This window comes from Phaenicophaeus curvirostris, chromosome 3, assembly GCF_032191515.1.
Source record: "Phaenicophaeus curvirostris isolate KB17595 chromosome 3, BPBGC_Pcur_1.0, whole genome shotgun sequence".
Lineage (NCBI taxonomy): Eukaryota > Metazoa > Chordata > Aves > Cuculiformes > Cuculidae > Phaenicophaeus > Phaenicophaeus curvirostris.
This window is the reverse complement of record NC_091394.1, coordinates 7,289,228-7,302,876: the sequence shown is the minus strand read 5'-3', so window position 1 is coordinate 7,302,876 and position 13,649 is coordinate 7,289,228. Positions and strand designations below refer to the sequence as shown.

The 13,649-nt window shown below is 40.3% G+C and overlaps 1 protein-coding gene across 1 annotated transcript in view; it reads left to right on the top strand.

Moving 5' to 3' along the window:
• Positions 1-13,649, top strand: part of TEX10 (testis expressed 10) — a 59,074-nt gene that overhangs the window by 22,149 nt on the left and 23,276 nt on the right. Inside the window, exons 8-9 of the mRNA XM_069853322.1 lie at positions 358-533; positions 2,688-2,865. Of these exons, the coding sequence (XP_069709423.1) occupies positions 358-533; positions 2,688-2,865 (354 nt within the window). The remainder of the gene's footprint in view (positions 1-357; positions 534-2,687; positions 2,866-13,649) is intronic.

Genomic DNA, 13,649 nt, shown 5'->3' with positions numbered 1-13,649 from the left:
ATACTTCTGATGTAACTGTAGGAGCCTGTTTCTTCCGGTGAAGTCACAGTACTGCAGTTTATTGTAACGTGGTTGTACCTGACATAAAAGCAACTTAGTCAAGGCGGTAAAGAGTAAGTTTGAGTTTTTGTTGGGTCATTGGGCACTGGCAGAGGCTGCCCAGGGAGGGGGTTGAGTCACCTTCCCTGGAGGTGTTTAAGGCCCGGGTGGGCGAGGTGCTAAGGGGCATGGGTTAGTGTTTGATAGGAGTGGTTGGACTTGATGATCCGGTGGGTCTCTTCCAACCTGGTAATTCTATGATTCTATGACTTGGATCATGTCCCTCCCCGGCTCCCCTAATTTTCTGTCCTTCTTTAGAAGTCGAAGTAAAGTTTTATCTCGTTGGTTGGCTGGCTTACCTCAACAACTTGCTCTGCTTGGCTTGAGAAACCCTGAGCTTTCGAATCAGCTGATCGATATAATTCATTCCGCTGCTTCTCGTTCGAACAAGGAATTATTGCAAAGTTTACAAGCCACTGCTGCTCGAATATATGGTAAGACTTCTACAGTACTGAATAATGAATTTTGTCCCTCACTTGACAGGGAATGTGCAATGTGTGGAAAATACTGGTGTTTCCTATATGAATGAGAAGTCTGTGAGGTTTGACACAAAAAAAACTGAGACTGTGCCTGTAACTCATTTTATTTAACCAATTAAGAAAACGAACTGTGATCACCTTCAAAATAGTTCTCATCTGCACACAGTGCTGCTAACATTCAAAGCAGATCTGCAGGTCATTTTCTCGAAGGCTGTCAAGCATCTCTGTTGTTTTTGCTTTCACATCTTCTACCAACAAAGACTGAGTGCCTTTGAGCACCAACTTGATCTTTAGGAAGAGGTGGGAATCCTTGGAAGCCAGGTCTGTCAAATGGGGTGGGTGCTCAACTACAGGGATCATGTTACTAGCTGAAAACTGCTTAACAGACAAAGTATTGTGGGCTGGCACACACAGACTTTTTCCAACCAAGGATAAGCATAGAATCTCCAGGTTGGAAAAGATCTCTTGGGTCATCAAGTCCAACTATTCCTATCAGCCACTAAACCATGTCCCTGAGCAACTCATCAACCCATCTTTTAAACCCCTCCAGGGAAGGTGACTCAGCCACCTCCCTGGGCAGCCTGTTCCAGTGTCCAATGACCCTTTCTGTGAAAAATTTCTTTCTGATATCTAGTCTGAAACCCCCCGGGGGAGATTGAGGTTATTGTCCCTTGTCCTGTCCCCTGTCACATGGGAGAAGAGACCAGCACCCACCTCTCTGGAACCTCCTTTCAGGTAGTTGTAGAGAGCAATAAGGTCAGCTCTCAGCTTCCTCTTCTCCAGGCTAAACACCCCCAGCTCTCTGAGCTGCTTCTCATAAGACTTGTTCTCCAGCCCCTTCCCCAGCTTTGTTGCTCTTCTCTGGACTCGCTCCAGAGCCTCAACATCCTTCTTGTGGTGAGGCGCCCAGAACTGAACACAGGATTCGAGGAGCGGTCTCACCAGTGCCGAGTACAGAGGGAGAAGAACCTCCCTGGACCTGCTGGTCACGCCATTTCTGATCCAAGCCAAGATGCCATTGGCCTTCTTGGCCACCTGGGCCACTGCTGGCTCATGTTCAGTCACTGTCAACCAACACCCCCAGGTCCCTCTCCTCCAGGCAGCTTTCCAGCCAGACTTCTCCTAGTCTGTAGCTGCACAGAAAATGGAAAACATCTGTATGTGAACACATATCCACTCGTACTGAGTGAAGTGATTGTGTTGAGCCTTGTCTCGCTGTGACAGGTTAGAACATGTTCTATAACTGTCTCTTTGTCTCTCCCCTGCCAGTCTTGATTTCTGAGCTATGATATTAGTTTTGGGTTTTTTGTGTCAGACCTCATGTGTGTAGGGCAGGGGTGGAGATTGGTTAAGTACCTCATACTAAGGGTTAAAATGAACTATGTGTGTAATTTCCTAAAAGCTAGAAAAAAACAGGCCTTAGGAGGAACAGCTGAGGGAGCTGGGGTTGTTTAGCCTGGAGAAGAGGAGGCTGAGGGGGGAGACATCACTGTTCTCTACAACTACCTGAAAGGAGGTTGTGGAGAGGAGGGTGCTGGCCTCTTCTCCCAAGTGACAAGGGGACAGGACGAGAGGGAATGGCGTCAAGCTCCGCCAGGGGAGGTTTAGGCTGGACATTAAGAAAAAATTTTGCATGGAAAGGGTCATTGGGCACTGGCAGAGGCTGCCCAGGGAGGTGGTTGAGTCACCTTCCCTGGAGGGGTTTAAGGCACTGGTGGACGAGGTGCTGACGTGGTTTAGTGTTTGGTAGGAACGGTTGGACTCGATGATCCGGTGGGTCTTTTCCAACCTGGTGATTGTATGATTCTATTAAAATCCTTAATTCCATTTAGCAGGACTTTAATATTATAGACTAGAAGTTTTAGTTTTGGTGAAATCTGCTTCTAGTATTGTTTTTGGTTTTTTTTATTTATTCCTCCCTTTTCCCTGCAGCATTATGTTGTCCTCCCGACAGCAAGTGCTGTAGGCTTTTAACTAAATAAGAACAGTTAGAAAGGAGTGGGGTCCCTGCAGGATTGTTGCAGTGCTTTGCATGAGATGGAATTGTTTCGGAGTGCGATGGCGTGTGCGCATTGAAAAGGTGCTGATTCCCTGTCTGTGTGCCGGCAGATCCGCTGGAGGGCACGCTGGTTCTGCTGCCGGCAGAGGCCCAGCGGCGCCTGGTGCAGCTTGTGTACTTCCTTCCCTGCCTGCCCGCAAGCCTCCTCGCCTGCCTCAGCCGCTGCTGCATCATGGGCAGGATGTCCTCGGAGCTGGCTGCTACCCTCATCGGGATTCTGCACATGAGGTACAGCGCTTGAATGTGCATCGTCGTTTACTGTTAAAATAAAAAATCTGTGAACGTTTATTCATTAAATGTAAACTTTGTCACTGGTTTGCACAGAAAACCAAAAATGCAGCTTGCAAGAATTGGCAGCATGGAGAAAGTTAACACTTCTGTCCAACTTTACTCCTAGCCTTTCACTTCAGCTCTGTCTTTACACTGTCAGATTTTCTCCTTTGCTTGATAACAAAATCTTATCAGTTACCTGTAGGGCTACGTGGTGTTGGGCACCCTCTGTGCAAAACATCCTCACTGGTGGTCTTTGCTCCACCACTAGTTGTAGCTGTTCCTTGTAAATACTTTGACCTAACGCTGTTTGTAGTTAAAAATAACCAACCAGTTTGTCTTCTCATGTTCTGCTTTCTTTCAGATTTTTAAAGCTCACTTTTGCTATAATTACCACGCTTAAATGGCCAAATTATAGTTGCTAGGCACATGTCTTGTTAGAAATTATTCACGCTTTGTTGGTTTTGTTCTGGCTTGAAAGGGTGTAAGTTTGCCTGTGAAGCTGGGGAGACAGACTTCTCTTCCACTTGAAGTGAGTGGAAGGCTTGCTGGGATTTCACAAGTGCTCCTTTGAGAAAAATATACTTGCTTTTCTCCATTGCTTAATATTATTGAACCTTGGATAAATAAGCAGGAATTAAGCATATATGAATTAAGCTTAAAATGAAATTTTTCTTAATGCTTTTTGGAACTCACGCATTTTTTATTAAAATAGGACACAACAAAGTACTGTCAAATGCAGACTGCTTCATATGATCTGTATAACATGGATAAGGTGACTGATAGAAGAAGTGATGATGATATAAATTTATAATATTCTGTATAGAGTATTATTACTATAACAATGAAATTCTGTCTAGTTTTTGGAAGGTTTGGGAAGGTGGACATCAAATTTTTTTTTAAAAAAAAGTGATATTCAGTAAAAGTGAAATTCAGTAGCAAACTGTAGCCAAATCAAAAGCAGTCATAAGCACTGAGGTGCTTGATTTATTATTAGACCTTACCAGATTTTTTTAGTGTGGGAGATTTTTACAGTAATAGTTTCTAGAGATGATCAGAAGGCTGCAGGTGGGCTGTGGGCATTTGATCCTTTTGGCAGAAGGTGGTCTTCCTACCAAAAGTAGGTAACAACAGAGGAGAAGAAGCAGCTTCTCATTTTTCAGAGATGCAAAGAAATTATTTTAATTTATGGTATTTGGAACACGTTTTAAACAAAGTTGGATTCAAAGATTCTGGATTATCTACCCAAGAAGTCAATCTGAAATAGCTAGATAAAAGAAAGTACTGGCATAGTTAAACTAAATGTGGTTAGGGCTGATAAGCCCTAACAGTCCTTCTTTCAGGAGGTTGCAAGTTCTGATGGAACTTGAAGAAGATACTACTTTTGATCGAGTGTTGTTTTTCTTTGTTAAAACTGTTCCCACTCATTGAGAGGAATCGGTGTTAAAAACAGGAACTTGATCATTTTTCAGAAAACAATGCAAGTTGTTGGAAAGATTAAAACAAATCCCTTATAGACAAAGTAAATGCAACAACATTGAACATACATTCGCACTTGTATAGCCTGCTTCAAAACTTGTACCAGTTTTAAAGGGCTTACTGATGACATGGCCTGGATTCTTAATATGTAGATGAAACGTGTTTTGTGAGAGACTACATTTGTTATCGTCACAACTGTAGACTTTTTATATCCTAAAAATTCAATCCTAGGATGCCTTAAAGAATTCTAGAACCAAGATGATGTCAGGAATATTAGTGGCTGCTGAGGAAGATGTCAAAAAAAGGATAAGTTGCTTTAGCAACTTAAGTATGTAAAAATAGGGAGATAAGTGAAAATATTAACTTCTTGAGAACAGAAGGGTCTGATTTATCTTCTTCCTTGGAACAGGAGTTGTACAGTTAAGGAAACACTAGTAGGCTTTCTAGGTATGAATTCTAGCTGGGCTTTATGTGAGCTTCATAACCTGTCTTTGCACACAGGGTATGTGAACTAATTTTCCATCTCTTATCGGAAAAGCCAGGCTTGATTATTTTGTCCAGTTTTGTGGCTTGCTTTTAGATAACAATGTGAACAAACTGGATTTACTTTAAAGGAGAGCAGACAAAGAATGATAGTCTGTAATTTGTGATAATAGGAAATGACTGACAAACTGGTGTTGTTAGGCAAATAAGGCTAGGAAGGAGGGGGAACCATGTGTGTAAAAACGCTGGTGAAAAGAAACGGGAGAATGCAGTTTTAGCAGGATTAGAAATATAGACCTTAAACGTCAGGAAAAAATGTTTGGTTTGAGTGCTAGCAAGATTTTCTAAAAGCAGAGATGCACGCTGGAATAGGCTGTGTAGTAAGGGGGTATAAATAAACTTTACTGGAGATACTTTTGTCCTGCCTGATTTTAAGGATATTACAGATGACAGAGGTAAACCTTGAAGAAAGTAGAGGGACTAGGTAGTTTCACAGCTATTGCATTGCTCAGAGTTAAACATGCAAGTTTTTTAAGTGAATGGTACTGTAACAAAATGTATATGATTTCACAGTTCTCTGCCATGCTCTGGCTCATGGGTCGCTTTATGTAGTTTTAGGGGATGATCTTTTGCATATCATGCAAAGTAGTCCACTGTGAGACATCTTTTATGAGTAAAACCAATATTGTCAGTAGATGGCACTGTTTTTCTTCCATTACTTTTATGTTGTATTTGGTGAGGGGGGAGTTTTTATAAATTTCTTCTATGCCACCTGCTTATCTGTCATGCTTTAAATAGATTGTATTCAGGAGCGTCAGAGGCTCACTGCTGTATTTGGTAATTGTTCTTAATTTCTTTAAAAGCCTCTATTTCCACATTATTCTGGACTCGCAGAACATGTACATTTTTACATGCATCTGACAACGCACATGCATACCTGTGTATATTTGCCAGGGAGAAGCTACGTTAAGGTGAATTTGATGTGTTCATACGCATGATGATAAAACTGTAGTGGTTATTCCAGAAATAAAAACTGTAGTGGTTATTTCTTATAAACTCAAGGAACTCATAGTTTGTGTGTGTGTGTGTAAAATATAAAAGTATATAGTAAATGTATCCAGATGGCTTAAACCACAGCCCTGTTATGATATCAGATGGTAACATTAAATTATAATTATTGCATGTTAACTTTTAGAATTTCTTGTTGATTAGATATTAATTTTGAAGACATTCAATAGTTTCCACTTCTTATTAGGATGGTTCCTAACATGCTGTTGGTCTATATTCACTGAAGCGATACCAGTTACCACAGGTCAAGGACCATTCTGAAAAGAAAGCTGACAGGCAGCCACCTTGTTTTGGATTCTCCTGTGAACACGGCCAGATTTACACTAACAGATCTCTGTGCCAACAGACAGAGATTGCTGCTGTTTGGGTCACTGGGACAGCTACAGCTGCTGAGTTTCAGGTGAAACTGAGAGGCAGAAGGTGTTGTCTTGGCTTAATTTCCCTGCTGTTCTCCTCCAATGCCTTGTGCGTACAGCATGGGACCTGAGATATAACTAACTTAAATCCAGGCAGGTGGGGTTCTGAGAGATGGAAGCATGCCAGGATATTGGGATGTAAATCTTTTACCCCACTCTTCTTCATACACAAACAGATGAGGAAAGGCATGAAGTCATCTGTGGCTTCTGAGTGACAGAGGTAGCAGCTTCTTGGAAGAAAAGTTGTCCGAGTTCTCTGAGCTTAAATTTACAGAGACAAATGAAAGGGAAGTATGATAGAAAGTCTTAGCATCAAATCTACTGGATGGATTTTTTCTGTGGTCTTTAGATGGTGCTATTTAGGTTGATATCGTGAGACAAACCATTCGTATTGTAGCGTGCCACATTTCTAAAAGAAATTCAGTATTTCTTTTCAATTCGTGATTTATTGGAATAACTGGTAAATAATCAAATAGTAGTTCTCTGCTAGTTACGGATGACTGTTGTAAGTGGTGGGTGGGGATGTGTAATGTTCGGTGTGAGTGGATGTTTGGTTTGAAACTCCAGGCTTAGCTATATCTTGATTGTGGAGTTGTAGTGGTTCCCTGAGGATGTTGACACGTAGGCAGTTTTCTCCAGGAAGTGAAATGTGTTGATGGTGTAGTATGGACTGTCATAAATTTTAGCCGTGTTTTAGGCAGAGTTGGAAGGAATTTTTGGTGTAATCCCTCTACACCTAATTTCTGTGTTCATAGGGCAGATGGGCTGCTTCAGATGGTAAAGGACTAGTGAGGCATATGCTTATTTTTGAGTACTTTCTGGAAAGCTGGCTTTGAGGCAAGTCTTTTCATCAAATATGGAAATGCATTAAATGCTGTAAGCTCCCCTTCTCTCTTTCTGGTAAAAGGGAGGTCTGCTGTTTACATACCAAAATCTATTCTGTAACAATTGCAGAGGAACACCATTTGTTAGGTTCAGTGTTTTGGTTTGCTACTTCTTAGTGACTGTGGTGATTGGCAAATATTCTTGCATACGCATCTTTTGTATAAGGGAAGATATTTAACATGATTAATACAGACCTTACCGCTCTCTGCAACTACCTGAGAGGAGGCTGTACTGAGGTGGGTGTTGGTCTTTTCTCCCACGAAGCAAGTGATAGGATGAGAGGAAATGGCCTCAAGTTGCATCCACAGAGATTTAGATTGCATATTAGGAAAAATTTATTTACTGAAAGAGTGGTGAAGCATTGGAACAGCCTGCCCGGGGAAGTGGTGGAGTCTCCATCCCTGGAGATGTTACAGAAGTCTGTAGTCATGGCACTTTGGGACATGGTTTAGTAGTCAAGGTGTTGTTGGGCTGGTGGTTGGTCTTGATGGTCTTGAAGGTCTTTTCCAACCTCAGTGATTCTATGATTCTGTAATCTCAGTACTTACTGTGATTAATTCTACCGTATGATATATGAATTAAGAATTGCAGATTATGAGATTGTGATAAAGTATATAAACTAGGAAGTTAGACTGCTGACTTTATGGGAAAAGTTCTGTCTCCTCATAACATGTCTTGAGCTACAAATAAGGAAAACCTATTCCGTGTAATTACATAAATGCAATTTATTTATGTAACCTTATTAAACGTAATCACATAAATGCAATTTTTTCATGTGCTTTTTATGCACAATAGTTGTGATTTTTTTAGGTTTTTTTTAATCCATTGGAACAGTGTGTCTGGAAATTATTTCACTCTAACAGAGGATTGGACAGCTCATGTTTCGCTGCTGAGATAAAAAACAATGGAAGTTAATTTATGTCATTTCTCTCTTGAAGTGGAGTTGTCCATAAATGAGATCTCCAATGGCTTAGACAGCCATTTCTTATTCTTGTGGGGCTCCTTCTCTGCTGGAGTCTCGCAAAGAGTTGTTTCTGTTGCAGTAGAAAAGGAGATGGGTGAGGACCATATAAATAAAAGCTGAGAGCTTTCTCGTAGCAAGACATAAATTGTGTGGGAGGTCCTAGTCTTCACAGGTTTGAGATAACTCTGTGGGTAATTTGAATTCTGCTTGCTGTAAATGGACTCTGTCCTTAAGAGGTAGTGCCTTTAAAATATTCTGTTGCTTTCCAGACAATAATGAGGGAGTTCAGCTGGCATCTCATCAGGCATCCAGGCAGAGGCTTGCTTGATGGTTCCTGTTATCCTCAGGAATCTAGAGTTTAGAAGGAACTGGGTGGATGTTTTAACATCTGTTTGAAATAAGATGTAAAATTCTGTGTCTCCAAATATATTACCCAGAGGTGTGTTAAGGTCATAAGAGAGTTTAATTTTTTCTGTAGTTGTGTCCTTTGTAAGTGATTACTACTTTTAACTACTTATTTAGTCATCTTAGCTATGTGGTCTGCAGCCACAGTACAGATTGAGGAGGCACAGTGAGAATGCAAAATGTGGGTGATAAAGAGCCTATATATTACTGCACTAAAGAATTACTGGATGTGTTATTGTAGACCAGGAAAATATTATATTCCCCCAAACTGTTTGCAAGCTGGAGAAAAACTGGAGAGGAGTTTTTGAATAACAACACTTACAGAGCAGTTGAATACAGTTATTCTCATACAAATAAAGTATAGAAAATATTTCAGAACAATATATTTTTTTAAATGAAGACATAAGTAAAACTATTTTTTTACCAAAATAAACTAAGTTCTCATTTAAAAAAAAGGGAATGGGGGGAAATGGAGAGAAAAAAAGCACTTTCAAGTCATTTCAAATGGTACAGTGAAAGGTCCACTCAGTACACCTTGGAGAATAAGTTGCAAAGCATACGTGTGTAAGAAAGTGTAGTAATTATGAATGGGTTGCTAAGAAAAAGATAAGAATAGTAAGGTCTGTGTTGACTGTACAGTGCTTTTTGTGACAGTGTTTTCACACCCCTCCATTTACAAACAAAAATGAAAGAGGAAAGTATTAAAAAGGTACCAAAAATGCTTAAGGCACTATTGAATATAAACTAAAAAGAAGAGTGTGCTTTCAAAATGCATTTCCCTGACTGGGTGCCACTGAATTTGAAGGGTAAAAGATTGGTGTGTTTTCCTTGCTGCAAGATCAGGAAGGACCTGTAGTTCTTGAGAATCAGATGCAGGAGTGGGTTACAGTGCATTCCTTCATCCACATTTGGTCAGGAAATTTCCATTTCCATGCTTACTGTTATCTAAAAATCTAGGACTTGAGAAAGGGAGGAGGCTGTGCTTGCATTTAAGGACATGGCCCTCTAACTTTATCCCCAGGTGGCTGTTTGTAGTTTGATATTCCTAACCAAGGGGAAAAGAATTATGGTGCCGCATTTAACAATTGTACCAGTCAGTAAATGCCATTTGCTCATTAGTGAATGCTTCTGATTTCTACTCTTGTTTATAATGCGTAAGCAATTCTTTTCTTCAGACAATCTTTGCAACCTTGGAACAAATGAGTAGCTGACAGGCTTACTTTTAACAATGCATAGTTCAAATTGTTGTTTTCTTAAAATAGGGTTCACATTTTTCCCCAAATCCCTGGTAATTCCTTGCAGATGTTTGTTGTATTTTGCCACATCTTCAAATGAAAACACTTGATCCTTCAAAAGAGATAATGAAAGTTAAAACAAAAAAACTCATGCTAACAAACTATTGCCTACATATGGTAACCTGTTAGAGGAAAGGAAGATGAAAACTCTTCACTTGCTGTCAAAATTTATGTTCAGGACCTGTGCTCCTTGGACCTAAGCTAGTGTGAATGATAAGATGGGTACAGGGTTGGAAAGGTATTCAAAGATTCAATTATTGGTTATTTTTTAAAACAATTTCAAAGTCGGTTTGTGCCAGTCTTTGTTTCCTGTCTCTTCAACAACTAGTATGAAGACTGAGAGTGCTGATCCTCATCAGGAGTGTAACAAGAAACTGGTGTGATTAAGTCCAGCAGGAACCTGAGTTTATACTTTATTGCAGCTGCATTTCAATTTAACAAATTATTTTTCAGTAAAGCAAACCAGGAATAATCTGTGCCAAAGCTGAGAGAAATACTGGCATAGGGCTTTTGAAGTATTTTAAAAGAACGTATTTTACAATCGTGCAAGTCTGTGCCTGCACTGAGGGAAAATGTTCGTGGTTTTCTTCCGTAAATGTGCAACAGCCCTAGTATGGTGCTTGCATGTGGTTTTGCTCTTCCTGGTGTATATTGTTGTTTAATACATACACAGTTCCCAAGAATGAGAACACGGGAGTGTTTGGGATGTATTGTAACATACTTGCCGGGCTCTCTAGAATAGGTAATTCCGTACTTGTTCCACTACCTCATGTTTAACAGATGGTTTTACATGTAAGCATAATTTTAAATGCTTGTCAGACAGTGCTGTTAATAGTTACGCAGCTGCGTGTCTGTGTAAAACATGAGATGTTCATAACAATCCTGTGAGGAGGCTGCCTAGAGGACATCTCTGTACAGTGTTGTCTTAGAATGGTTTTATTCAGCTGAGCAGTGCTTCTGGGCTCGGTCTGTGAACCATCGGCAGTGCACTAGAGAATATGATTTCAGTCCCTTTAGTTCTGGAGGATGATGCTGCAGTATCTCCAGGGAAGTCTCCTGCTCCTGATAAGTATTGATCATAGCTGAACGGTTTTGTCTTGATGAGAAATTCTGTCCTAGTAGTAGACTCACTGTCTTAGATGGTCATAAAAATAGGAAGCTGAAAGAGAGAGGAAGCTGAAAGAGAGAGGAAACCTTTTCTTTACCCCCTTTCTGTGGATCAGTAAAGATTTTTTTCTCAATGCAGTACCAGGTTGATCACAGCGGAAGATCTACAGGTCATAAGGGGTATTGTCCTGCACATCTGTAGTTCTGGGTTGCATGGGAAAACTCATCACTGTTTCATGCAGTGGAGACAATTTCTTTATGACCCTTGGTTGCAGTGTGATTATTCTGGTTATTGTGGAAGAATGACTTTACTCTGCTTGTCGTATTTCCAAGGCCTTAAGTCAACTTCTGGATTGAAAAAAAGAAAACAAAACTGCTCAGCTCTATCCTGATGAGCTGCAGAAAAATGGAATGTACATCTGGAAGGTGGTGGCACGTCATCTTCAGACTGTAGGTAGATTAACTGACTGAATAGATTGGGCAAGAAAAGAAGAAACATAGCGTAGATGTGAGTAGCTGCACACTGCTATACTAAGTATTTCAGTGCACTGAATAACATGACTGGTATTAGTGGATTTTGTCATCTCTATTTCTGGGGTGGTCCTGAATAGGCTGTACAGCCCAGTGCCAGCACAGATCTCATGAACCTCCAGTGATTTCTGTCGTCTGCTGTAGGAGATGATCAAGTTAGTTCTACACACCGTTTGCTGCCTTTCAAACCAGTTATTGCTTGAGGTAAGGACTTTCGTTCCTACATTGTAGCTGCTTAGTTTTCTGGAATTCTTTTTCTTAAGTATTATAGGGTGTTCCATATTCACGCACACCTACTTCTTTAGAAGATTCCTAAGAGATATGTAAGGCAAAAACTATTTTTTCAGAAAACATTGTCTGTTCCCAAGCATGATGTAGGTAGGTATTGATGTGTCACCTAATTTTATCCATTGTTATACTGTGTATTAATTTGCCTAGACATTAAAGTTACAGACCTTAGTTATGTGGAACTTTTTGAAAAACAAAAAAACCCAAACAAACAAAAAACAAAAGAAATCCCCCACATTTGCCACTCCACAGCTTGTAGGTGTCCAGGGAGTTCTCAGATGGCAGGTGCTCACAGCTGCTAGTAGTTCAGTTCATCCTTCCCTTCCCTTGGAGCTCCTTTAGAAGGTGAATGCCTTTCATCCTGGTAATTCCTTCTCTTTTCTTGGATTCCCTAATATATTGTGCAGCTTCTTTAAGTTAAAACAGGTCTTCTTGAAGAGTCGTCCTGGGGTGGGAACCAGCACAGTTTCTTCTCTGATGATCAGAGAAGGGAAGAATTCCTGTAGTTTCTGTCTTATAGCCTTTTCTTGCCTCAGACCCGCTGTCATGCCCTGGTTGTCTGCTGGGTACAGAATTTTGGGAAGTTTCTTGCTCTTGGTGTGTTTGAAGGACAGTGTGTTAGTAGTATCTCAGTAGTCAAAGCACTTGGTGAGGACGCAGAAAGTCTGAGTTCAGTGCCTTGATCCAAGAGGGAAGGCTGATTTCCTGTTTCTTAACACAGCGACTTAGGTGCACTTAGTTTAACAGTGTTTAAATAAATTATATTAGTTTTATTAAATTTTCACTGAGTTAAGGCCTGAAATACAGTTAGGTTTTTTTTCAGGAAATAAGAGAATCAGCTGGTGGCTGTGCCTATGAATATTTACATGTTCTGTGTGGAACAGAAGTATCAGTGGAAGAAATAGAGAGGAAACTCCTTTTAGAGTGATTTTATAATGTGGAATTAAAGAAACAATTGTGGAAGACCTTGGTTTAAATCTGTGATCTGTGGTTAATAAAATAAATCTAAAATGGGATCACTTAGCACAGTCTAAGTTAGGTTTCTCAAGGTATTCTCTTGAAAACGTTTCACAGAATCACAGAATCACAGAATAACCAGGTTGGAAGAGACCCACCGGATCATCGAGTCCAACCGTTCCTATCAAACACTAAACCATATCCCTCAGCACCTCATCCACCCGTGCCTTAAACACCTTAGTTTAAATAATTCTGTAATACATCAGGAACACTGTGCACTAGAATGTTCACTCTTGTGGTGGTGTAAGTACTTTCCTGGGAGGAGAAAAAATTGGATTAAACAGAAAACTCAGACCCTTGATCTTACTCTTCTTGAGTTCTGTAACCCTCACATTTATGAACAAAAAGGTGGTAGTATCGGTGTCGCAGAAGAGCTTTGAATCTTGCATTTGCTTTTTCTTGTTTTACTTCAAAAATACTTGAAGCCTGAATTCTGGGGTTTGTGAGATTCATTGCACCTTTTTTAAATTTATATTGCTGACCAACAACAAAAAAGTAAAAAGCCAACCCAAATTCTAAACAAAACTTGCTGTGCTTGATAGGTGCGTTGCTCTCTGAGTGAGCAGTGTGTTTTACAGGAAGATAAGTGGAAGGATAATTTCTAAAACAACTGCAGCAAGCTTCATCAGTGTTGCACTACCAGAGAGCTCTAGATAACCCAAAGACTCCCTGTGAATACCTAAGTCGAAACCAACACCTTAAACTTGAACCAGAAATCAGTTGGTAGCTAGTTTAGGTCAGGAAGCACAAAGATAATAGTTTGTAGTTGAGAATTAACGGTTGTGCATGAACTGCAGTTATTTT